General features: G+C 43.3%; 2 protein-coding genes across 5 annotated transcripts in view; both read right to left on the bottom strand.

The window, feature by feature from the left end:
- adcy2b (adenylate cyclase 2b (brain)) overlaps nucleotides 1-890 on the bottom strand; it is a 40,602-nt gene extending 39,712 nt beyond the window's left edge. For all 3 annotated transcript variants that reach the window (XR_008567223.1, XM_054764229.1, XM_054764231.1), the window contains exon 1: nucleotides 276-890. Coding sequence is in view for 2 of the 3 variants with exons in the window: in XM_054764229.1 (XP_054620204.1) it covers nucleotides 276-542 (267 nt within the window). In the remaining variant the exon portion in view is untranslated. The remainder of the gene's footprint in view (nucleotides 1-275) is intronic.
- Nucleotides 891-9,370: 8,480 nt separating this feature from the next.
- On the bottom strand, nucleotides 9,371-27,063 carry tent4a (terminal nucleotidyltransferase 4A). 2 transcript variants are annotated; one of them, XM_054763229.1, is made up of 13 exons: nucleotides 23,005-27,063; nucleotides 20,864-20,987; nucleotides 18,627-18,673; nucleotides 18,411-18,531; nucleotides 17,859-17,966; nucleotides 16,649-16,777; nucleotides 16,328-16,535; nucleotides 15,998-16,124; nucleotides 15,822-15,925; nucleotides 15,538-15,722; nucleotides 15,070-15,228; nucleotides 14,027-14,200; nucleotides 9,371-11,913 (listed from the first exon to the last, which is right to left on the bottom strand). In XM_054763229.1, exons 1-13 carry the CDS (start codon nucleotides 23,772-23,774, stop codon nucleotides 11,737-11,739), a joined length of 2,433 nt encoding a protein of 810 aa, XP_054619204.1. In that variant the 5' UTR covers nucleotides 23,775-27,063; the 3' UTR covers nucleotides 9,371-11,736. The 2 variants fall into 2 exon arrangements, with proteins under 2 accessions (XP_054619204.1, XP_054619205.1); XM_054763230.1 differs by having other exon boundaries at nucleotides 14,147-14,200.
- Nucleotides 27,064-27,117: the final 54 nt, after the last annotated feature.

The following is a 27,117-nucleotide window of genomic DNA, read 5'->3' as shown; positions in this document are numbered from 1 at the left end:
TAAATGCCTGTTTTTTTGTTCAAATCAAGTGGATCTTTTTGAAATAGCTGAAAGTCCAAAGTCATCAACAGTAAGAAAAACTAGAGTAGAAAAACTTCAAGACGAACAAAAACAAGCTAAATTTGCTATTTACTTCAAAAATGAAATGAATAAGTGATGGTGAAAGGCAACCAAGCAGAGGCAATAATTGTGAAAAGTTGTCACTGCTACTTCCAAATGAAAAGCATGCATGCCAAAACATCTCCTGTCTGGCGCCAGCGGGCACGCTCACTCACCAGTCCCGAGGCGAAGAAGACCACCAGCAGCGCCAGGCAGGTTCCCATGACGATCAGCAGCAGGAAGACGATGAGCGGATGCTGCTGGCTCATCCTGTAGTAGGACTCGTACAACCAGTCCTGGGGCTTCTCCCCTTCCATGCACGCCTCCCCTTGGAAGCCCGGGCAGCCCTCTCCCCCGAGGCTGTCCGGCCCCTCGCCGCTCTCGCCTCCATCGCTCTTCTCCAGCAGGTAGCGTCCGCGGGTCCACAGAGCCTCCTCCCACATGGGTAGACTGCTCTTCTTCCAGAAAAAGTTTGCTCAAATGTGACGGATGGACAGCTGAGTGGAAGATGCCAGCACTTCCTCCCCATGCAGGCTTCCCTCACATCTTCTCAGGAGTGCATCATGAGGGTCTCTTTTTTGGGGGTGGGGGAAAGAAGGGGGAGAGTTCTATTCTACCATCTCTTGTTTTGCGTCTAAAGTGGCTCAGCTGAGGGAGGCAGCATGTCGATCGGACGAAGTGCAGATGAGGACTGGGAGGCAGTGAATGTGTAGAGCTGGGAGGGAGGGAAAAGAGTGTGTGAAAGGAGAGAGGGTGTGTACCAATGTGGTGGGGAGAGATAGTGTGTGTGTGTGTGTGTGTTGGGGGGTGGGGGGCAGAGAAACAGAAGATGGTGTGAAGTTGAAAGCGGAGGGGATAGAAAAATGAGATAACTGTGTGTGTGTGTGTGTGCGTGCGTGCGTGCATGCGTGCGTGTAAAAAGCCCATTGAAAGTGACTGGTGTGGGAGAATGGTTGTAGCGAGAAGAGTAGTGTGCAGAGAAAGGGGAATAAAATGTCAACTAGCAGCAGCCTGCGATAAGATTAAACAGGTGGGTTAAAAAGGGGGCCAGGGGAATGGGGAGGAAAAGGAAGGGGAAACAAAGTCAGGAAGGTTAAACAACAAAAAAAAAGCCTCAGGGAGAGAGCGCTTCAAAAGCTGATAATGATGAAAAAGTTAAGCATGCGATGATAGCTCGTGTCAAAAACTACAGTAGGAGTAAGTACGAGTAAGAATAAGCATGAACTAAGTAAAAATTGAAAAAAATGATTTGTGTTTGTTTGTCCAGTAGTTCGAAGGCTACTTTCTGATTCAGCAAATGGTGGTGTGCCATATTTGTGTTTGTTTGTCTGTTAGCTAGCATAGCGGGCTACGTCCTGGTTCTTGAGAATGAGAATGAGAATGAGGTCAGGCATTGATCGACAGGACTCAGCCATTTGCATTCTTGGGCAGGAGGGAAGGGTTCAAAAGAGGTTCAAACATTCAAAAGAGAAAAGAAATTCATCTAAGAAAAGTAGAAAAAATTGTGGACCGTTGTATTTGTTGTACCCATTCGTTAGCTCGCACGGCAGGCCACCTCTTGGTTGACAAAGAATGATATTATGTATAGACAGGACGCTATCACTTATCATCGGCTTACAACAACGTCTTGACATCTCTCCCCCAAAGGTTGTCTCAGTCCACAGGAATTTACAATTGCTTTATGGCTGTAAAACTATAGTTGTAAAGCTATAAAAATGTGGTAACATTTTTGAGAGTCGACCACTCAAACGGGCGGCATAACACAGCTTGCGGCTGCCATTTTGATTAGCTAGCTAATAGAATGCTAACAAGGAAGGCCATTTTGTGTTTAAAAAAACAGATTAAGAACACAGTTAGACTCACGCAGTGTATTAATGACACAACAAGATGCCATATAGTACACTAACCGGAGAATGCACGCACACTGAGGCAAAATTGGGGTGTAAGTTTTCGACGCTAACTGGGGCGGATGCTAACCAAGGTTCCACTGTACTGTATATATGTTGGTCTGAACCTGCTGGTTCATGGAGAGTGACATGAGGCGGATCGGATAGTACCACTGTTGCGTGAGGGGAACACTTCTATTGAGACTTAAATTCTACTAAAATAATGTGGGACAAACCACACAGACATTGTGAGTCGGCGGGCTACTTCCTGATTCATAGAGAAAGCTGTCAAGTGTTAGGAATGGCCACAATGGACTCTACCCTTTGCAAAAACAACCTAAAATTGGTGCATCTCAGCCAGTTTTTCTGCAAAACCTTATTCATTTCCATGGAATTATGTGGACAACATTTTGGAGGATTTTATTTTCCCTTTGTGCCGTTTTGAATCGGATCAAATTTTGTACGGCAAAACAAGAGGGCCTTTCTTTTCATCCCAATCCGCATTCAAATATTTCACTGGAAACATAAAAACTTTGACCTTATGCGCTTGATGAAATATCTGGCATTTACTAAAATAACTACCATCCGTTGCCTTGGGGGGGGTGCTGAGGATGTTTGTATCAAATTCCATGGTAATCCATCCAACAGATGTTGAAACACTGTAAACAAAAATCCCAAAATGTCAAACTGCTGGAGGTGGTGGCAGAGGAATCAGGAGATTTCAAGGTCAAAAGGCCTTGATGGAAATATTATGGCATGGCATGATTGACTTGTTGATTTGGATGGATGGCACGCACGATGTTGTGAATACAAAATGACATCCTATTTAACTCATGGACTGCCAGCCATGCTCAGAGCAGAGAGCTCCATACTTTTCCGAGTTTTTGGGCATTTTTGCTGAACCCACAGAATACTGACTTATAGGACTACATAAACATTGAAACTATCGAAAGAAACCTTAGACTGTCTTCTTTCATCAGGAAAAAAAGGTTTGTTTCTAGCCTTTTGGGGTCTTTAGATATTGGCGGTAGAACATAGGGTAGTTTCAGCAAAAACACCTGATTTGGACCAAAACGGAGAAAACAAGCTTTTTCTGCAGAGAAGCAAATCCAAGCAGGGTGACGGTGGGGTCTGCTGGATGTGGGGATGAATCCCTGTTGCTGACCGATCCAGACGGCAGCCACTCGTCAGAAGAGTCAGGGTCGGGTTCTGAGTCACCCGACTCTGAACCGCTTCGGGTGTCAGGCTCCAGTGTGGCGCCACATGGCTTAGCGACGCTAACCGCTAGCTTGTTGCTTCGGCTGCCGTTGTCGACTGCATTTGTGTCCCCGTCACCTACATCACCCACGTCACCTCTATCTTTCGCCATCGCCTCACTGCTAAAGGCAGATCCACCGCCAGACAAGCGCTGTGGCAGTGCTAGCTGCCTGCATTTTTGGTCTCCGCTCGATTTCTGCATGTGTTTCGCCATTTTCCTTTCTCAACCCGCAATCCGTCTTCTTCATAGACAATCTGTCGCTGCCGGTTGGAGGAAAAGAGAACTGTTGGGACAGAAATAGATTGCCTACAAGTCAAAAATTCACACACGAGATGAATAAGACTTTGATCTGTAGCTCCCGCGGAAAAAAACAAAAGACGTCAACAGACGTCAATAGACGTCTTTGGCAGTGAAAGAGTTAATATCTTTCGGCAATGAAAGATTACATGAATAATATACGCATGTTTAACCTGAACCAACTTCAGTAATGGTCTGAGTTTGTGGTCTTTTAGTGATGTTCACCCAGCTGGGCCATGTAATGACCATAATGGCCTGTAATCTATTTATGCTGATTTGACTGAAAAAGACAGATGTTGTCCTATTTCTCGACGGTGCAGAGGACACCGTGTCGCGACGGCATCACACCAGCCTAAATAAAACGTTTTTTTTCTTAAATGAATTTAACCCTGCCTTGATTACTTTCACAGCGTGCCTGTGTGCACATGGTGCAGTGCTGCACGTTGGGCTGCTAATATCTAATTGCCTTTTTCCTACCCTGTTAAGTTCTGAGGGCCACAATCAAACAGACTTTTGATGACGCAAGTTAAAAAGTTGTAAAAGTTTTTTTTTAAGTATACCCCGCTTTCATAAATATATGGACATATGTCCTTTATACGACGGAGTATTAGGGCCACATTGCAAAAATAATAATAATCTGAGATTTCGAGAATAAAGTCGTAAACTTGCAAGGAAAAAGATCCTAAATTTACGAGAATAAAGTCATAATATTACGCGTCATACGTGTCAGAGGGAAAATAGACAATAGCTCTTCAGAAAACTTTCCTCGTGCTTCAGGCTAGCCTTTATTTATAACGTGGCTGCAAAACAGAGCAGTGGAGCGCTAACAGATTAGCATTTCTAGCCCTTCTCACTTCCGCCCTCCTTAATCCGCCCCCTCCACATGGCCAAGGCCAAAGGTCACATAAGTGCCCCCTTTTCATAACTGTCTCAACGAATGCCTGTATCATAAACTTTTTTCTCGTCAATTTCCGACTTTATTCTCGTAATATTATGAGCTTTTTCTCGTAAATTTACCATTTAATTCTCATAAATTTACGCTAACTATATATTATATATATATATTATATATATATTATATATATTATATATATTATATACATATATATATATATATATATTTTATATAAATCATTTGTTAAATGCATTGCAAAGTAAAATCAGAACTATTTATATACGTCCAATTTCAATGTTTTCTGGCCAATGTATTTATTTTATGACAAATGTATATGTTTCATGACCTGTCTATGCAGTTAATGGCCTTTCTTTTCAAGCTGGATGTGGAAGAATTCTGAGTGTTGTCCATATGATAGTAGCATCAGCGTTTAATTGGAGACTTGAGTGCTGCAGAAAGACACGGAGTCAAGCAACGCACCAAAAGAAGATTCTGTGGACGCGCTGGGTGGAAGTGTGATGTGTTCACAGCATCTCACTGCTGCTCATTCTGCATTTTGGGACAGTGAGAGCGTGCTGGTGGATTCTCCCAGAAAAACAGTGCGGGTCTTGTTTGAATGTAATTAAACGAGTTCCCCATCTGCATACGTGCCATATCATACACTCCCTGCTGGGTTTACTTGACTGGGCATATGCGAGGCAGTCTAATTAGGCCTGCCTTGATGCAACAGAGACTACGTTAATGAACTGGCTTCCTCGAGTGGGTGCCCACGGACACACACGCACACACAGTTACAGTTCATAGGTGAGTGTGTCAGCGAGTGCAAGTGTGAGACATTGAACTGTGACTCGTGTTCCTTTATTCCTTGGCTCGCTGGGATCAATGCTTTTCATGGGCCATTGAACCATCTTACTCAAATGAGACACACAAAAACATGCATGCATGCACGCGTGCGCACGCACACTCAGAGACAAAACGGCAGGCTCCCCTAATGAGGGTTTTGTAGGATTCCGGAAAGGTGCCGTAGAGTCAACAGACGAACCACTCTAAAATCATCGCACCAGCAATGGAGAGGGAGAAAGTAACAGCAGACCTCTTCCAAAGCCCGGCTGACCAATTGTAAACATCCCCCTGGGGGGACCGGAATAACGATGAGCACCGTGCTGTGAAGCCGCATTTCGCCTAGGTACTGAATGTGCGTTGTTGCTATAAACGGACCCGAGAAGACCACATGAGCTTCGGAAACCCTGTCACATTCAAAAACAGGTGTGGGCTGGTGCCGACCCCCTCCCCCCTTTCTCCACAGACACATACATGCACACGCACGCAGACAAAGCGGTGACAGAATGGGAGCACATGGAGGAAGAGTGGTCGTAACACACTAATCCTGAACCAACACCCTCCCACATTCACCGTGTCAGGGTAGTGGACGCGGCCCTATGGAGGGGACAGGGAAAGGGTGATGCTGCCTTCACGTACTGTGGGAAATTGGGATGCTCAGTGGTGGCCCACAATACGTTGTCCATACAACTTCCTGTATATGTATTATTGTCACATCTTTTGGGTGTGTCTGCTAGATTATATGCACAAAAGTATTGGGACACATGTACACGAACCTACCTCATTGTAAGCATTTTTAAAAATGCTAAACTTTTTTTTTAATGTATATTCTTTTATTTTTCACCTCTAAAAGTTTAGAGACACCGACTCACTCGATAGCATAGAAAAATATGTCTAACTTTCGACTGATACTGTATATGTTTTACACTTTACAAGAAAGCCCACTTTTTCCCCGTTTTCAACAGACAGCGAGCCACCATGTGCTGTCAAATGCCTATTAATGACGTGCGAAAACTTTTTATTCTTAATTATTTTTAAACCCAGGAAGTGATGAGGTCAGGCCTCTCAAGTTCTTCCACGCCACACTCATCGAGCCGTGCTTTTACATGTCTTGTGCCGATAATAAACTCAACCTCTATACCTTTTTGATACAGTCATTGCGTGTGATTTTACGACTGCATCAGCAACTCCTCAGATTTCCGAGAAAGATGCACTACACTGGCAGTCTGATCAATGTGAAATTGCACAACAATTTTACCTCCTATTATTATTGCTATTCCTGAATCCAATAACGGACCCTTAAGCTGCCCCGTTGCTCCACTTTGCTCTCTATGCTAGTTAGTAACTGGACTAGACATGCGGCAGGCCTATTAAGGCTTGTTTTTTTTTTTTTTTTTTTTTTAAATGGAAGCACCGGCCTGCTGTATGTGCATAGAAACGAGACTGATGAGGGAGAGTGGTGTTTGCACAAAAGCAATAAGAAGAACTAAAAGCTTTGAAACGCACACAATTATCTCCAAAAGCACAATGGTATACTGGTACAAAACACAAAATTGTACATCCTAACTTTAAAAAAAAAAAAAAAAAGAGGCAACTAATTAAGCAATTGGTACAGCTGACGGGTTTTACTTACTAAAACAATTAGGCCTAGCTGCACAGGCTAATGAGATCCAATAGAAGAGTTGCATCATAAACGGACAACACAAGGATAATACGGCTCAGACGTATATACTGTATTTGAATGAGCTTATTAAACACAAGAAACAACTCTCACTATGACGCAACGCAGCTCTTCACCACTGATAACTGCAAGCACAATAATAAACATCCATCATACGTTTTCTGTACCGCTTGTCCTCACTAGGATCACGGCCTATCCCAGCTGTCTTCAGGCGAGAGGCGGGGTACACCCTGGACTGGTCGCCAGCCAATCGCAGGGCACATAAAGACAAACAACCACTACAAGAATAAACATATACCCCAAAATGTTGAATAATTAATATCAATCTGTGTCTACAGTTGACAAGAAAATATCCAAAAATATGTACAATTTGAAAAGTACATGAGCCATCCATCTTCTATGCCGCTTATCCTCACTAGGGTCGCGGGTATGCTGGAGCCTATCCCAGCTGACATATGTATGAGTATGTTTATGTTATTACATGTGGTGTATACTGTAATATAAAAGCTAAAATCTACAATATGTATTATGAAAGCCAAGAAGGTACTTTTTTTGTTTATTTAATTGCAAGCTGTCAAAACAAAATGGTCCTAAGATGTTCTGAACTTTTCAAGGCAACTTGCTGGGTACTGAATCACTAATCACACTGATGCATACACACACTGATAATTACGCTCTGGTTGGGGTGGGGGTGGGGGGAGGGGTGAGCTTGAAAATAAGCCCACCTTGATGAGGGCAAAATGTGCTTCCATCTCGGTGATTAAAGCACACGGAGACGACCTAAATATGCAGCAATCAAGACAACATGCACGCACAGCTACCGATTCCTCATTAAGGCTGACACTCAGGGATTCATTAATGGATAACGAACCAATGGTTTCCTCCATTGAACGTAATGATTTAAACTGTACACCATGCTCAGACCAATTTTGCTTGACTCTTACATAACCATCTTCAGTTTTTTTTCCTAAGGTTCTTGCAGGGGGAAAGTCTTGTGGATAATGAGTCTTAAAGATGGAGCATTTCAAGATCAGTGTCTTTACCAACTTGCCCACCAGGCACAGATCATTCACTTGCAATGCATGGAAAAAAAAACAGGAGTGCCCGGTGGGATACATTGTAGGCATCTCCAACCACATATTTCGTGTTCAGTTAGTCAATGATGTGGGAGTATCCAATTTAAAGCACCTTTAAGTGTATGCTACATTGCAACAGTGTGCAAAAGGTGGAACATAGCTTACAACATCTCTACTATTGGTATAATGTGATGCATTGTGATTTATTTTAATTCTACATACAGTAGTTGGCAACAAAAGGCCTTACTACAGCACGGTGAAACATCCATTTGAGTGTGATGCAGCCACTGATACAGAGGCAAACAAGTGCAAGTGCACCATCTAGTGGTCTACAAAAGGACCACACTTGAGGATCATTGGCAGTGCAAGTGCTTTCTCAGTAAAGTGACAGTTTCAGTACTGTATCCTCTACTGTACCAACAGGAGAATATTGGGAAAATGGGTTAAAAGACATCGAAATTCGTCATTCAGTCTTGGTTGTGAAGTTGTTTGATTTTTGCAGTGATAAAGTAGCAATACATACAGCATAATAGTAACACGTACCCCTGAGCAGCACACCTTCGAATTAGTCTCCCGACTTCGAAAAGCCATCTCTGTGCACACGTGCAACTGAGTGGCTGTAACGAGTACATTACAGCTCCCATTACAATATTTTTCAACAATTTTAAATACGTCTCACAGGTCCCATAACAGTCTATTGAAAGGGCGTTAGCCGAAATCGAGTCTTGATGCTGGAATATAGAGTTTAAAAAGTGCTATTTTGTAATTCCTACTGGGAACACGCAGTTTTGTTAGCTTTAGCTTTAATGCTAATGAGCTGTGTGTGTGTTTCCAAGGAGAGCTATTGTGTTATCCACTTATACATATACATAGTTGAATGTAATAGATACTATATATCAGATACAACAACATAACATTAAGCAGTGGGACAGGAGCACACAAGCGTTAGCAACACTAGCACATTTTAACATGCAAGTTTTTTTTTCTTTAGCCTAAATGATCAAACTTACAGCTCTCAGATAGTTGGAAGATCTCCAGGCTGAATTTTAAGATGTGTGGCAAAGCCTTCACTCTTTCTCTTGTATTTTTTATTTTCACAAACCTGGCTCATCATCATGTCCAAGCAAGAAGATGTTTTTTTCGCTTCCGAGGAACTTCAAATCCAGAGCAAACAAGTGAGGCAGATGATCAATTTTTGTCATGTTTGGGGCTCATCAACACAATCTAGGGACACATCTTGCATGATAGGGGACCTTTAAAAAGCACACAGTGAGTGACAGTTTTAAAATGTTTATTAAAAAATAAAATAGAAAAAAAAGACATAAAAAACAGCCCGAAACAAAAGCTGGCCAAGTGGTTTTCCTCTGGCCACTCGCTCACATGAATCAGCCGAAGAGGACAAAAAAAAAAAAAAAAAAGGGGGGGGGGGGGGTGCGCCACCTTCCACAAAACAGCAGCCACAGTTTAAAAGCCCTCATCATCACAGAGGGGGACAGGGTACTACATTGCACCTGCATGTGCATATTTTGGGCAGAACCTCAACGGCTCCATGGTGCTCTTTTATTGCTTCACTTTTTTATGTATTGAAGGCAGAGCATCACTAAAAATATCAATGGGGAGGGGGATAAAAAAGTGAAGCAAGGAGCGAGCTACGTTGGAGGCGGTAAGACACTGCATGAAGATGTCTGCTAACTCTGACCCAGTCCACAAACAGCACATCACCAATTTCATTATCATTTGAAGGATGCGGTTTTAAAAAAACTTGCCAAATACATTTTATTTTTTTACTAATGGAGCATTTCATGTCCCATAGAGACATCAAGAATATGGTGTTCTAATACAATCAATTAAAAAAGGTGACAGTTTGAATATATAATGATTCTAATTTTATGGCGTCAATGATGGCGATTAGCTCATGATCTACCTTAGCTGCTCCTGCTTTTTTACAGACTGAGTCAGAGTTGCATGTAGTTGATGTCCAAGGAGTGAGAGGGGGAAAGGGGGCGGGAAGACAACCAAAAATGATAAATAGTGTAACAGCACTGAACATTATCAATGTAAAAAGCTTGTCTGGGGGAGGTGCACGAGTGCAAGACGCTCTCTAGGTGCAGCCTGTCTGATTCCAAACCTTCCAAGGCTTTACTCACTATGTCTCTCACACACACACACACACACACACACACACACACACACACTGCACAAACTGACCCCAACCATGGACAATAAAATCCCCTATTCCTTACATTTGGCGGATAGATGTAAAAAACTAGACTTTTCAGACATGTCACCAGCTTCATACTAATATAGGAGGACTGAGGGGCAGGGCTGTGGTTCATTCACATTCACACACGAGTCAGGAGAATGACTCCAGTCCAGTCCAAACGAGCACTGTCTGTCATCATTCAGGGAGGTGGGAGGAAAAAAGAACCAACCAGAGACAATCGAGAGTAACCCACTTGCATAGAAATAACACGGGGGTGCATGGTAGTGTTGTTGGTGCGTCACAGTCACAGTGTGTGAGCGCTGTGTGGCGGGAAACAACACACACACACACACACACACACACCAAGTAAACACAAAGAAAGGCATCGCAAACAATTAGCGGAAGTACCTGGCAATCAAATATAACCAAGATTCCTGAATAGAATCAAAAAATATAAATCCCTTTGACTCAAGTCCTCGGTTTAGGAGGACAACCTTCCCACCCCCACCCACAAGGGGAAGCCCCTTATCGCTGAGCACCTTATAGTGTTGGCCTGCGCTGATTTACAGCTTCACGGCACAGTTGCGCTCAGATTTAGTGCAAGCAAGTCATCGCTGGCCTCTTTCCAACCGCCGAGCATAAAACCCAAGTGACTCTTTCCACAATGCTGATACCTCCAGTGTGGAGAAAGACAAAAAAATAAAAAAGGCAGTGACGAAAGAAATATGGCAACAATCTTGCAGTTGCAAACGCCAAAATACAATTGCAACTTCTCGCCTCACTTCCCGGCGGGATATCGCAGCGTGCAACAATTTTCCTGCCACTTCCCTCCAGGATGCCTCGGAGCGACGAGGAACTCTTCCTCGGGCTCCCCTCGTCTACTTTCACAAGACGGATGGAGGAGGGAAAGCGTGAGGACTATTAAAGATAAGCGCTCCTTATCCCTTTCCGCTCCACGCGCTCTGCATCACACAAGGAATAGAAGGTAAGAGGCGAGGTCTCCATCTCTTGGTTCCACTCCAGAGATGACCAAAGGCTCCATTAAAAAAAAAAAAGTAAAAAAAAATTAAAACTCTACTACAAAAATAAAATAAACTGTATAAAAATGCTTTTGACATATTGTATAAACACACAAAATTAAATAAGCATTTAGTTTAGTTCCACCTCCCCCCCAAAAAATATTGCACAAAATAAAATAAGTGAATAAACTGTAGCGCTGAGCCTGGAACAGCTTTGCTGCTCGGGTCACAACAAGGTTGCAGAGGTGAATGGAAGCTCCCAGCCGCACCAGTCAAACAAAACACAGCGAGAGAAGACCGAGAAGAGCCGTAACTGAGGGAAGACAAAATACTGACAGCAACATAATACTGAAACGCTACAAGGCAGTGAACAAAAGTCAACCAGAGCTGTCGGCTGTTCCATGTCGCGGTTGCCCCAGTCGAGTGAAAACTGCTGGTCTCTGTGAGAGGGAAGGGCGATAATAGAAGTGAGGGAGCGGTCTCTATCTGCTGGGGCTAACCGGGAGGCTGTCCCTCTTTCTGCGTCGCCAAGTGTTACGATGGTACTGTGTGTGCGTGTGCGTGTGCATGTGCATGTGCATGTGTCCGCGGGTGGCCACAACTTGGTTGGTGATGAGCGGCGGGTTGTGGAAGGCCTTCACGTTGAACTTGGGTCCGTTCTGAAGAGGACAAAAGGTGGACGGGGTGGGTGGATGATTGGTTGGATGGAGAGAATGGGTGGGTCAGTGCGTTTTACGAATACAAACATTTGCATTAGTCCATCTTAAATGGCACTTTTCAAATCCATGTCAACTGATCGGTCTGAAATGGGACCAGGCTTTCGGTGCACATTCCAGTCTCTGCAAGGGCTTTAAACCAGAACTTGAACCCCAGAAAGGTTTGAAGCAAGTGACTTCCAATCTACATCTTGGGTTCCTCATACTTCATTGGTAGACAGAGGAGGACTCAGTGTACGCATCATGGAATTAATATTAATGACGTTCAAAAAACACCATGAAAATACCAATGGTTCCTTGTTTAATGTGAGCAAAGCGAGTACAGTCGTCCCTCATTTACAGCGGTTAATTGGTTCCACCCCGACCGCGATATAGGATTCAATGTTACTACGGTAAATAGAATGTTTTCATAGTTAGAGCACAGAAAACCCATTCATGGCTTTCTAAATACGGTTTTTAACATTAGAGCCCCGTAGACATGAAAGAAGACCCATATAGTCACCATTACACTCCTATTATTCATCGTTTACAACACATTGCTCAACTCTTGTGCTGCAGGGACTACAGACGCAGCTAGCCAGCAAGCTAACCAGTTAGCCTCAAAGTTATTTCTTCTAACCTTAAGAAGCCAAAGACTTACCACTTCCACACAGAATGGGAGGAGAACTTTTCTCATTCTATCAAGTCGGACATGCCATGGCTGACTTCAATGCAGTGTTAAGGTAATGTTTCAAAGCTTTGTGTCATTACTGCCACCTAGTGACCAGAATACTACAAATCCCTTGTATTTCAATATGGTTTGACTAATAACAGACCATCGTCAATCACGAACAGCGACCGTTTATTAATTAATTTCAGAAAAAATGCGATCTAGTGAGCGAGCGATAATTGAACCGCAATATTTCGAGGGACGACTGTATACCCTACTTGTTGTTGATTGTAAAAGTAGCCTAGAGGCTACCACCTAGCACAGCACAGGCCATAAATACTGCATTTAACATATTGATCAGAATATAATAATGCATTTTTGTATTGTTTCCGAAAAAAAAATACAAAAAACGAATTTTGAAGAAGAGGGGTTGCCTTATATAGTAATTATAAGCAACTGGGTTAAAGATAGACTTCAAACCTCGGTTTTCGTCAAATATTTTTGCTAGAATGTTGCCTCCATTTTCGGACAGTATTATATGGAACAGTGAACACATGGAACAGTGAACACTGAAGTCAGTTTGCCCTGTCCTTCCGTGAAATTGAGAGCCCAAACAAAACACCGTGCGCATTGCTGACTAGCTGACAGCGCGTTTTTTGAGTGTGACTGCGAAATAACCCAACATGTGGCTAAAGAAAGTTGCGAGTGCCACCAATTTGATAAAGAAGGTGAAAAACACTATCGAGTTTGATCTTGCCAGATGTACGGGAAGTCTGCAACAACAATAAGTCCATCCATTTGTCATTTATAATTAGTTTGCATAGTGCTGCATGTAAAACTATAATTATTCTCTACAAAATGTATTTTTGTTAATATTTTTGGGTGTCTTCAATGGATTAATTTGATTTACATTATATTCTACGGAAAAAATGGCCTCCGTTTTCGTACATGTTGGTTTTAGTCTAACCTTTTGGAACGAATTAATGACGAAACCCGGAGGTACCACTGTACTACTAAATGGATTAGTAGAACTACTATGGCCAACAAAAAAAATAATATGATCAGATGGGACAAAAAAACCATCGTTGCAAGGCAAACATTTACACTCCTTAATCATTTGTTCCCCGTGAGTTGGCATTGAGGACAGCTTCAAACACTAAGGAAACACTGAAATCCAAAGATCAACAATCAAGTCACGTAACTGCAAAGTGAGAATTAACTCATGATGGATGTTTGTTGCCAGTCGACTGCGATATGTAACTGATTACTGGTGGCATTTATATTGACTCCACCATATCTAGTCTGGGGAAAACAAGGGTGATAAAGAGGAACAGATAAAAAGGGACAGACTGTATGTGACGGAGAAAATGGGTGTTTGCGTGTGTGTGAGAGAGACAGGAGCCCTACCTTGTGAGTGTGGCTCGAGTGGGGGCTAGGCGGAGGCTGGGGACTTGAAGGGGTGGGGGCATGGGCATGGGCTGAGGGGTGCATGTGGAAGAAGGCAGGGAGACCGGTGTCGATACACACCTGTCTGCCAGGTATGGAGTGCATTGTTAGACCCCCGGGGAGTTGGACACGAGTCTGGCAAGCAGCAGAAGAATGACATTTTTTTTATTAAGTGTCCACATGTAACAAAATAAAAGCAGGGTTTTCCATATACAGTATTCATTTTGTGGCGGCCTGCCACAAATAAATTTGAACTGCTAAAAATAGATTGGCCTGTTTTTTTCTTTTTTAGATTTAAACACATTTTAATGAGACTGCAGAGACCCAGAGCAGTACATGTCATTGTGACTCTGCTTCTGAACACACCTCATACAATGCACATTTTGGCCCATCAGAAGCCTGAAAAAGCTACCACAGCTGACTTGGTTGCGCATTATAACGCATCTGTGAATTTCTCTTGGAGATAAAAGTATCCATTAATATACATTACGTGTACAGTGAGGTGTGTATTATCTTTACAATCAGCGCACATTTACATGGAGCCCAGGAAACATAATGAATGTTTTGTTTTGTTTTGTTTTTTTTTTTTTAAATTGTTCATGCATGTTACAAGGCGCACAAACGCACGTCAACGGTTGCACAAAATGAAAACACCCCTAAGTCAATAACTTAATGTTCCATTTTTAAATAAGGTTTAAAAAATGAGATAGACATGTATTTCTTATGACAAACCAACGAGCTGAGGTTTTCCCCAGCCACACACAAACACTCAAAAATATCCACTTTTTCCCCCCAAAAGCTCAGTTTTTAAGGATAAAAACTGAGTTCACATGTGGACGAGAGGGTAAAACCCATACAAAAATATGCGTTTTTAAAAGATACTAATTTGTGCAGACATGGCCTTGCAAATTATATGATGACACCATCCTCTCCAACCCAACGTCAGAGATAGAAGTCCTGTGGGAAACATTGGAAAGGTGTTAATGGTGTAGCAGTGTGTCTACCTGTGAGCCAGGAGGCAACAGCAGATGGGGCCCTCCCATTGCAGGTTTGCCTGTGCCCATACTAAATCCCGGTGGAAAAGCAAGGCCCAGCGTCGGGAATGAAGGGTACGGTGGCAGAGAAGGGGGAGGCACAGGACATGGTGGCGCTGAATCAGAGTCCTGACAAAAAGGACACAAACACAAAAAGATAAAGCAGAGGACTGAATTATAATACAGCATTAAAACGGAGGGTGCTGTGGCGAAATTTGTATCTGGAAGCTGTTTTATATTCAATACAGAGGAGTGATTCCGTTTTGAAATTAATGTGTAAAACAAACTGTACACCTCCATCTCAATGTTGCAACACTATGTTGGAATTTGTAACGTCACACATCTTTAGTGTGTTGTTGCCAGCCTTTCAGCTCTGACTGAGTGGTTCAACAGACATAAACTGTGCACAAAATTAAGGATGTGACAAAGTTTACTGACATTATCTGATCCGGAGAGTGAGGAGACAGAGGAGGATGACGAGTGCTGCTGGGGACTGGAGATGGACATAGGCGAGTCTGCGCTCTGGGGGGATGCCGAGTCCCTCTGCTGCTCCTCTGAGGCGACGCCACTGTCGAGCACGCAGCTGGGATCCTCCTCAGACACCACCTCCTTGGGTGTTGGCACTAGAAATGCCCGACAGAGTTTAATGGTGGACGGTGACTTACCGCAAAGACTATAGTTGCTGAAGTCTGAAGAAAAAAACCCAAAATGAAAAATTGTACCTCTGTTATCTGTTCGTGCCAGGTCCCTAACCCCCCACTTTTTGATGATCCACTCTCTGTAGTCGATCACTTCCTGGGTCAACCTGATTATTCTTCCTAAGGTGCTGCAAGGACGATAGAGATTCAGTCTCATTTGAGTACTGTTTTAATCCAGTCTCTCTTCTATGTGTTCTAACCTTTCAGAGTCCTTGTTGGGATATGAGCGAGCAAGTGGTGACACGGCATGACTGAGTACGGTGTAGGCGTAGTCAAACACCTCTCTGACACGCATGGCGCCATAAGAACCCCTGCCGACATCGTTACCTGCACAATAAAAAAAGGTGAACATCCCACTAAAGCCCTTAATCTCCTTTTGAATGTCAGACCGAGAACACTAATTCTAATTCACTCATTCTAATTATAATGTTTTAGTGTTAGGTCTGAGCTTCCACTCTAAGTGTTCTAAGGTATGTGGACAGCATAGAAATCTACATATATACACAACTCGGAATAAAAGGCTGACATACCTGGAAGCAGTGGATCTTCGATGCAGAGCGTGGACGGCCTGTAACCATTGGTCATGGCCATCTCGTCTTTGGCAATGTAGGCACCTCCATTTTTGATGCGAATCCCTGTTTTCAAGTAGTTAAAATGGCGACCATACAGCTCAAAAAACTCGATCAGCAAGACCCCCAGGTTCTCATTGGGGTTTCTGGTGTCGATACGAGGATGAAGCTGAGGATAGAGAGTGAATGGAACAGGCATTAACAAGTAATTAAAGACAAACAACTGCTACCACAAAACTCTGTACTGGGGCAACGTCCTTTGAAAAACAATTGTATGTATACCTGCAAGAAGCTGATGACCATGAGGATGAGGCTGTAGGAGCTGATTCCCCCCGTGAAGACCTCATTCAGATCTCTCTGCAGCAGAAACTGCTTCAGCACAAAGATCAGGTAAGGCAGCACCGGATACTTCTGAAAGCAGACGAGGCAATACAGCACATATGGCATGAGTGTATGGCACTTAAGTTGTTCTGGGGGCTACGTTTTCAGGCCCAAAAGCGGTCGTGTGCAGTATGAGATGGGTGGCAGCTGAGTAACAGATTGTACATAACAATGTTCAAGCATAAGAGTGTCCACATGTGCACTTGGCACCAGCACACCCTGGGCCGCAGTTCGATGGTGGACTTCGTGGTCATGTCATCATGGATTTGCAAACATGTGTTTTGGACACTGGCTTGAAGAGCGGGGCGAAACTGTCAACCGATCACCACCTCGTGGTGAGTTGGCTACGACGGTGGGGGGAGGTAACGCCTCGCCCCACTTCATTATGCAAACAGATCAACACTCAGCCCAGCAAGCTTTTGGAGCCAGGTGTAAACCAAAAAAAAGAAACAAAAGTTTAGCACCCCTGTGGGTGCCTTGACAATGGAAAAACTCTCTGAAACAGCCGCAGTGGAAAAGGGGTAAGCACTACCGGTGCTGTCGGGCTTGGACGACTTTTCAAAGAGGCTTTAAAGAGGTGAGAACAAGATGTACCACCCCACTCCCCTATCCTCCCAATGATAAGACTGCACCGCAGTCTTGCTCCCTCACACATTAACAACATTGACACTTAGATGGGGGTTGATTGAGTGTGGTTGTCAGCAGTGGTATTTCAAGCCGCGGCACGCAGCCCCACATAACCACGACGCAACATAAACAAAAGGACAAAAGCCAAATGATGACATCTTGCTGGAAGATCAGCGCCTCGAATTCCTGTGCTGTGTTGAAGTTAAAACATGCACGACTTCACCATCAGTAGGAGAGACATTAGTAGTATAATCAAGTAGCACTGTCGCCGGCATGCTTCCATCTTCAGATGGGGCAAAGCAAGCAATGCTTTGAAATGCTGGCCAGCCACAATTCACAGAGGGAATTTCCAAAGTTCTATATTTGGATGCCACTGTAAAACAGTAATTATGCGACTCCTCTGGAGGGCAGTTTCAGTTAAATATGCCTCATGACCCTTTTTGTCGCGCTCTTTCATTGTGTCTTTCTATGATGTGTGTCCCACCTGAACATAATCTTTGATGAAGCTTGCCGCCTTGACACCAGTCTCTACGTTGAAGCTGATGTCCACTTTCACCTCAGTCTCCTGGTCTGTAAGCTTGATGATTGGCACCTGAGGAGTGACACAATTGAGAGCACTTGGCGCGTTGGTGTTAGGTAAGGGGCACTTCCTTTTTCTCACACTTCTTTGAAGGCAGCCTTGACACCAATGGCCAAGCTTTTCAGACATTCTCAAAGATATCTGCAAACAGATGGATGATGCTAATTGTGTCTGATAGTTTAGTTCACCTCTTCTCCATTGCTTCTCTTAAAAAGATAAAGCGAGCCAAAGCTTTGGATTTCTGGCTGACCACTTGAAGTCTAAAAAAGGTTGTTTTTTTTCCTCTACGCATAAACGGTGCTGCCAAGTTGTGATTTGGCAGAGCTTCATCCAGTTCCCTCACTGTTTCTCATTAAGGGAGCTTCTCACACTTCAACAATGCCATCAAATAAGTTGATTTCATGATCAAATTTGAATCACATGAATAAGGGGATAGCCAAATCGCAGAATACTTACGGTAGCTTTGTCCAGCACTTTGATGGAAAACGGCTCTGCAACGTTGTGCTTGCGAAGAGCCTGTTCCAGCTCTTGCAGCGGGGGGCGCTCCCATTTTCCAAACACCACCAGGTCAATGTCACTGAAGGGGGGGAAAGAAACAAATATTGAATCAAACTAATGGCTGTCAAATCACAAAGTATACACAGCTCATCGATTGATTCGTCGGCCTCTTGCCTTGTTGGAAGGTACAGTCCTGTGCTGAAGCTGCCAAATATTTGGACCTAGAAAAGCAAAACCATGAAACATTTATTCCACTGGTCATGTACCGGCATGCACCGATTCACAATTTTTCCCACTTCCGATCCGATACTATTTTGCTACCTGTTTTCTTTAATATTATAGTTCCACTGACGCTATAACAATGACGAGGAGGTGGTCGATCATCAATTGTTTTACTGAGCAAAACAGGCTATTATCGGCCGCAACCACGGCAAAAGAATATCAGCAAATGCAGCAAGAAGAATATCGGCGAACATAGCTGTCGCCGCACACATTCAGACAGCAGGAGAACACAGAACTCTTAACATCTCAACTTCAAGGTCGCTACATTATCATTATTGTTGATATTATGTGAGGCTGTGATAAACTCCTCTCTACAGGCAAGTGTATTGTAGTGACCCAGAAGTTTTGTGTCATGTTGAGAGTTTGTGATGTCTGACTGTTTTGTGTGGCTGTGAACGCGTCAGACGGAACGATTGTGTGTGTGCGGCGCGAGCGAAGAGGACGCCTGCAGTGCACGTCTTTGCTGACAACAACACTCTGACACCACCAAAGCACAGACATGGCTCATGGATCGGAAATCTTCTGAGGTGGTTTCAGAAATTTCAGATTGAAGCATTACGCTGGCATCCGAGCTTGATACTGATCAGCCCTGTCCTTAGAAGGGTCCATAGCAGTCAGAGTGAATCCCAGTTGACAGACAGGTTTTCTAAAGTGTCCCATTAAACCAAGGGTCCCCACGTATTTTCTGTCATGCAGCTGCTAAGGGACAGAAACCCAAACTGAAATACTATTGACAACCTCATAATACAGTATGTACTTATTTATCTGTACAAACCACTGAATGAGTTGCTGGCACCAGAATCCTGCATACAGTCACCTGATTATCAAAAGTTGAATCAAATGAGCTGAAATAACATCTGCTACACCCTTTTCCAAGTTAAGTTTATTAACTCAATCTGTAACACAAACAAGACTGCCCAGATTCTCAAGACAGTGGAAAAAAAAATGAACATGATCCACACACTGGTCTTTCCTCATTTCCTACCGTATTCACAGTAAACCCAAGGGCTATGTATGCTTCCTCATATTTCCTGGTCTTTTAATTCCAGTTATCGTCACTTCTTTTCCTTTCCTCTGACGTCTCCTTTGTTTTTCTTTTCATTTCTGTGAGAAACTTCTCCGTCGCTCCTCCTCTGTCAGCTCTGCACACTTCTACTGGGTTGAACAGGCAGCCTGTTGATTAGTTTGAGCACTGTTGCTACCAAGCCGGAGGCTTGTGTATAGCGTTCAAGAATAAATACCATGCATGCAGGCAATGCATGATGCCACTGATGCTCCTGCCTCTTACGCAGCCCACGACACCACTATCTGAGAAGCACTGCATTAATTTAACCTGCAAGAAAACACAGCAAAGCATATGGAGAACATGCAACCTTCATAGCCTAAAAACAATCAAGTGCTACGTTATAAAGCACTTGTGAAATTGACTTTTAATGATGACTAGTAATATGTGTGCCTAGCTATGCTAGTGTTGCTAACGTTTGTGTCCTCCTGTCCCACTCAGTGTTACGTTGTTGTATGTGATATATGGCATCTATTACATTGGATGAGTTCACAATAGCGCTCAAAAACAGTGAAGTCAGGCGTGGACAACAACAGCCTATTAGCATTAAAGCTGCAGATGGACAAAATAACGTGCTCCCAGTCAGAGTAACTAAAAGCAATTTTAAACTGTCTAAATTCCAGCTTCAAGGCTAGATTTTGGGCAATACCCTTCAAACACAATACTACTATTCCAAACTCCTTCGTCGCATAACATCCCATATGCATCAGTGATTTACAGTCTATAATATTGAATTGAAACATCCACACACTGCTGGACAATGCATTTCCGGGTTCCACTTCAGAGCAGGCCGGTTGCCAAGTGGAGACCGCTGCCAAACGAAGCAAACAATGACTAGAAAAGAAATAGCTGTGTGTTTCAGGGCTGCAAGAAACGGCTCTCCAAATGGGAGGCTGGAGTGGAGGTCCTTCCTTTTGCGTCTGGGAAATACGACCAGGCGATAATGGCACAAAAGACAGCGTGCGATTGGTGACGACAGTACAAATCAGAGGAGAGATGAAGAGTTTTGCCTGACACAGCTAAGTATGTAAATGTGCACTTTAGAATGAAATAGAACCAAACTTACATCTGCAGTGGGCCACAGTTCCTTGATGATCCTCTCTATTCGATTGACCACCTCCTTCCTCATGGCGGCCTCCTCCGGCCGTGGAGACATAAAGTTGTAGAAGTCCATCACCTCCTCGTGGAGTCTGAGCAAGACGGGAACAATGCAAGGACAATAAATTTCCTGTCTATGCAAAATGTGTAAATTAACAGACATTTATAGATTGTTCATTTGCATTTTATATCATTTTTACCCCCGGCATATTGCATCTTGGTGGCTACGTTGTGCAGCAGCGACTCATTTCATAGCCCAAGCCCTGTGCACGTATGCTCTGGATCCAAATGATACATTTACATGCTTGCAAAACGGAACAAGTATAACGCAAATACATTTCCAGTTGTATAACAACTCTCCCAAATGCTTGACACATCTTTGTATAGTGGGTTTAAATCCCAAACATCGGCAGGCAAAACCAGCCGGTATGCACAATGAAATGCGATTCTTCAAGCGTAACCATGCTTAAAGGCTAATGTTTATGTGTTTAGGCATGATGTCAGCGTTGCAGACTGTGTAATAATAACATTTGATCCGCATGTACTGTTGCAGCCATGTGAGGTGAATTAGGGACATGGAAGTGAAAAGTAATCTTGTCCAACATCTGACGGTTTTATGAATATGAACACAAGTCATTGATGGATGGTTAAAAAAAATCTTCAATATGAGAAGAATGGGGGCCTTGTTGTGTATATCTTCATGTGTGCAGATGGCAAATACTGCCGGCGACCCTGAGAAAACCCTTACATTAATATATATAACGGGAATATTTCTTAGCTGTCAAATGCCAAGGAACAGTGGGGCTCTGTTCAACCCTGTGGCCGCTCATTTTTCTAGGAATGCATGCTATGGTGTCAGTGTGAAATACAGAACAGGGGGACTGTCACAATCAATTACTAAAGCCCTGCGGGACTATTCAGTCAGCCCATGTGCCCACGCCTTGGTGAAAACCCTCTGCCAGCCAGCCAGATAGCCAGCAAGACAGATGTCCAGGCCAGCAGTCAAAGAAGCACATGTATTGCTGGAACACCAGCAATACATTGTCTAATTACACCTTAAAACAAATGCACAACTATTTTTCTGCAGTTATAGTGCAAAAGGTGTCCCTAAAGCACATACACTACAATTCAGTGGGCAATAGAGTGCAGCTGTCATGAATCTTATCATCCATGTTAAACACTTGACATTGTTTAAATAGTCACGTATCAGGTAATTGCAAAAAGCCATTGCAAACAGCTGCTACACATTTGGAGGTTCCAAGACAGAGCAAAAAGTACATCATTGTTTGTGCTATTACGAAAAATGGCCAAAAACGGACAAAATAATGTCGGGTCTTCACTTGTTTAACGAGAACTGTTTGTTTTAATAACGCACATTTTTTTTTGCTAGAATTGATGGCTACTTAGTCAAGCTAAAGATGGCAACTGCTGCACATCCGGTGAGCACTAGCAAAACAATAAAAACAACTAACCTGAACTTCGCGATTCTAATAAAAGACATTAATTTTGTCATTTATAGAACTGTAACTGAACTTTTCATTTTTTACGTGTTTTCCCACATAGAACGGCTATAAAACTGACAATATACTGTGGGGTTATTGAAGGTCTTTAAGTTCCGTAGGACCAGCAGTTTGAGGACAGTTACTAATAATATCAGCGTAAGAGTTTACATGATAACGCCTTACTTGAAATTCCGAATGTATTTAACCAATTCAATAACCGCAATGTGAAAATAACTTGTGGGCTAAATTAGTTAGCTCCAAGCTAGCTAGAAAGCGATAGCTGCACTTCCTGTGACAATTAGCAAACCAATTTAAAAAGACACTGCTTCTCAGAAACTACAGCTTCAAATGTAAAGTTTAATTGTGTGTTTGGAAAAAATATATATATTTTTAGAACTATAACGGGACTTTTAAATGTTAAAAACTCTCGTATTCAGAGAGTGGTTTGGTACTTTTACGCAACTTACGTAAGACACAGATACTATTCAGCAAAGGGCCTTACGCCACTTTACATGCGTACTGGCGTATTCAAACTGAAAAGCAGTACATGTCCACGCTTGTAACGTAAATTTTCTAAGCCCCCCCCAACACATTATTTAACACTCACCCGAGGACCCCGGGATTGTAATTCCTCGTCTTCCAGGGCGTCCAAGTGCTCGCATAGTTGCCATTGGTGCAGTTAGAAAGCAAATAATTCACCCCAAAAGTGCTGGCCTTGTTGTCACTTTTCCTTCGGCCAGGGTGATGATGATGATGGTGGTGGTGATGGTGATGGTGAGAGTGGTTCACAGAAGGTACAGAGGGGGGGACCTGCTGACGTTTAGCGCACAACTGCTGCAAAGTAAAAATGTGCTGCATGTCCTGTAGGTTGTGATGAAGATGGTGGTAGCGGTTGTTGTCCATGGTATCCCCCAAACTGAAGAGCAAGCTGGCACCGCCGACGTTTTTATTGACGGATACATAACCAGTCTTCTCCAGCGAGCAGACGGCTGGGGGACTGTCCGCCCCGGTTTCCTGCGACGGCGACGAGGAAGCGATAGATCCAGATTTGGGGGGCGTTATTCCCTTCCCCACATCTGTCTCGGAGGTGAAAAGGCTTTGTACGTTCCCGTTGGACAGCGTCATACCCAGCGAGGAGGACACGGCGGCGTCCTTACCGCAAGCGTTCATGATGCTGTGATGGCTGCCCGTAAAGCTCTTGCTCGCATTTTTCAAAACGTCGAACGCGGCGTAACTCACACACTGGTTGTGGTTCTGGTTGTGGAGCTGCTGAGCTGAGAGTGTCCGTACTCCCTGAGAGGTTTCCCAGACGTGCATCCATAAGGCGTTAGCAGGTCCTTTCTGTTCGGGCTGAATCCAAGCTACCCTCGGATCCATTCAACTTCTTTCTCCGGTCACCCCCCTATTAAGTATGTAACTAACGCCAGCGAGTCCGTCGTGATGCCGTACCGATCCCCTGGACCAGAGAGACGTGCAGGGAGACGAGAGGGCAAATATTTAACCGTTAAAACGAGTTGGGACCATGGATAAAGCGGCCCCCTCTACGCCGCTAGATGGGGAGAAAACGCTAACCGTTTTCTACGGGTATTCAATATGGCGGAGTCTCGTCAAATCCTTGCGCATGCGCGCTACGAGGGGATCCTTAAAGGACGGTACGCCCCCTCACCCCGCCCACTTCTTCAATACCGCTCAAGCGGCCGGCTGAGGAACTGCACCCATATTTGTTGAGCGTTTCATTATTTTTTATTTTAAAAAATAACAAAAATGAAACTCAGAATTAAATGTTGCATTTTTTTCAAACATTTTTCTGATTATGTTCATGTTTACTATTGTAACTTTGCTAAGCATGCATGTTTAAAATAAACCACACCATTATCATTGCCATTAATTCCCCACTATTTAGTATATTTGTAGTTTATGTGTTATCGCCTCACCATATGCAGACATGTAACTTCGTCTCTTCTTCCTCTATTACGGCAATTGTCTGTGGGGGAATAAGCACCGAAAACAACATGTGTGCAGAATGTGGTAACTATCCAGCAAAACATGAATCATAACCCAGTAGAGATCATCTGCCATATAAAATACTTATGTGGCTCATAATGCAAACCTCTTTTCATGCTGCTCACGTATGTGCATATACTGAACCATACCTTTTCTATATATTATTTCTAATACTGTATATGCAGTTCTCCACATAACAGCAGGTGGTGTTATGCATCAGTGGCAGCCATTTCCCAGCCTGCCCATTATGCATCCATGATGAAGCAGAGGAAGACAGGCTACTGCATAACCGGCACCTTGTGGGATGAGTATACATTATAAAAGAAAGAGTGAGGGAGGGAGAACGCCTCTTGCATAATGCTTTGCCCCGGCCCGGCTGCTCACGTGTAGCATGTGACAGAGTCAAGGAAAACCCCCCAGAGCAAACAATGTGTCAGAAAGGATATGCAGCTCTCTCTCACAAAACAGCCATGCAGACATGCACACAGCTGCTCACTCCCACTGCCTGTAAAAAAATATAAGCCCTATCTTTTTCTCCATCTCTCACTGCAAGATACATAAGCATCAGCTTGGCACACACTGTAAGCACACACAACAGCAGCAGCAGGTTATGAGGCTTTGTAGTGTGGGGTTCCATGGCTGCTTTGCCTCACTGTCATCATTTATGCGGATACACACATTGGTAACGGCTGGACCACAATCCGCCCACCCACGCCACCAAACGATTGCTGGGTTGAAAAGCAAGACAACATATTTTCCCACAGAATCTGCCTCACTGAATGTATCTACAGTGGTGTGAAAAAGTGTTTGCCCCTTCCTATTTTCTTGTTTTTTTTCACGTTTGTCACACTTAAATGTTTCAGATCATCAAACAAATTTAAATATTAGTCAATGACAACACAACTGTACAGAAAATGCATTTTTTTAAATTAAATTGTTTTTGAACTTTTTTTAAGGTACAAAAAAAATCCAAACCTACATGGCCCTGTGTGAAAAAGTGATTGCCCCCTAAACCTAATAAGCGGTTGGGCCACCCTTAGCAGCAACAACTGCAATCAAGCACTTGTGATAACTTGCAATGAGTCTCTTACAGCATTGTGGAGTCTTGGCCCACTCATCTTTGCAGAATCATTTTAACACAGCCACAAAGGGGGGTTTTCCAGCATGAAGTGCCTTTTTAAGGTCATGCCACAGCATCTCAATAGGATTCAGGTCAGGACTTTGACTGTGCCACTCCAAAGTCTTCATTTTGTTTTTCTTCAACCATTCAGAGGTGGACTTGTTGGTGTGTTTTGGATCATTGTCCTGCTACAGAAACCAAGTTGGTTTCAGCTTGAGGTCACAAGCAGATGGCCGGACATTCTCCTTCAGGATGATTTGGTAGACAGCAGAATTCATGGTTCCATTTCCCACAGCAAGTCTTCCAGGTCCTGAAACAGCAAAACAGCCCCCGACCATCACACTACCACCACCATATTTTACTGTTGGTATGATTTTTCTGAAATGCGGCGTTAACTTTGACACCAAATGTAATTGGACACATTTGGATCTTCCAAAGAGTTCAATATTTGTATCATCAGACCACAGAATATTTTCCCAAGGGTCTTGGGGATCATCAATATGTTTTCTGGCAAAATTGAGACAAGCCTTAATATTCTTTTTGTTCAGCAGTGGTTTTTGTCTTGGAACTCTGCCATGGAGGCCATTTTTGTCCAGTGTCTTTCTTATGGTGGAGTCATGAACACTGACCTTAACTGAGGCAAGTGAGGCCTGCAGTTCTTTGGATGTTGCTGTGGGGTCTTTTGTGACCTCTTGGATGAGTCGTCGCTGCGCTCTTGGGGTAATTTTGGTTGGCCGGCCACTGCTGGGAGGGTTCAACACTCTTCCATGTTTTCACCATTTGTGGATAATGGCCGTCACTGCGGTTCGCTGGAGTCCCAAAGCTTTAGAAATGGCTTTATAACCTTTCCCAGACTGATAGATCTCAATTACTTTCTTTCTCATTTGTTCCTGAATTTCATTTGATTTTGGCGTGATGTCTAGCTTTTGAGAGTCTTTTTGTCTACTTCACTATGTCAGGCAGGTCCTATTTAAGTGATTTCTTGATTGAGACCAGGTGTGGCAGTAATCAGGCCTGGGTGTGGCTACAGAAATTGAACTCCGGTGTGATAAACCACAGTTAAGATATGTTTTAACAGTGGAGCAATCACTTTTCCACACAGGGCGATGTAGGTTTGGATTTTTTTTCTTCCTTAACAATAAAAAGTTTCATTTAAAAACTGTATTTTGTGTTCAGTTGTGTTGTCATTAACTAATATTTACATTTGTTTGATTATCTGAAACATTTACGGCTGAAAAAAAATGCAAAAAAAATCATGAAGGCGGCAAACACTTTTCCCACACCACCGTGTAACAGTTAGGAATGTGAAAATGTTACTTTTTAAAAGGTGCAAGATGATAATGCGCACAAGAAGATAGAATTGTTTGGATAGTTCCCAGTGAAAAACCTCATCAAGCAAGAGCGGCAGGAGCTGCACACATAAAACTCAGAGCCAGAAGATGGAGCATCTGTGATAATTGCACATTTGCCATGCATGTCTAAATAAGCTCATATGTTCCCTTTCAATCCAGTAGAAATATGAATACTGCATTTCACAAGAATCTGATATGCAGACGACACACATGGGAACAAACAGCCTAGCACTGGGCGTTTTAC

This window comes from Dunckerocampus dactyliophorus, chromosome 20, assembly GCF_027744805.1.
Source record: "Dunckerocampus dactyliophorus isolate RoL2022-P2 chromosome 20, RoL_Ddac_1.1, whole genome shotgun sequence".
Classification (NCBI taxonomy): domain Eukaryota; kingdom Metazoa; phylum Chordata; class Actinopteri; order Syngnathiformes; family Syngnathidae; genus Dunckerocampus; species Dunckerocampus dactyliophorus.
The sequence above is the reverse complement of the archived record's forward strand: the minus strand, read 5'-3'. Positions and strand labels throughout refer to the sequence as shown.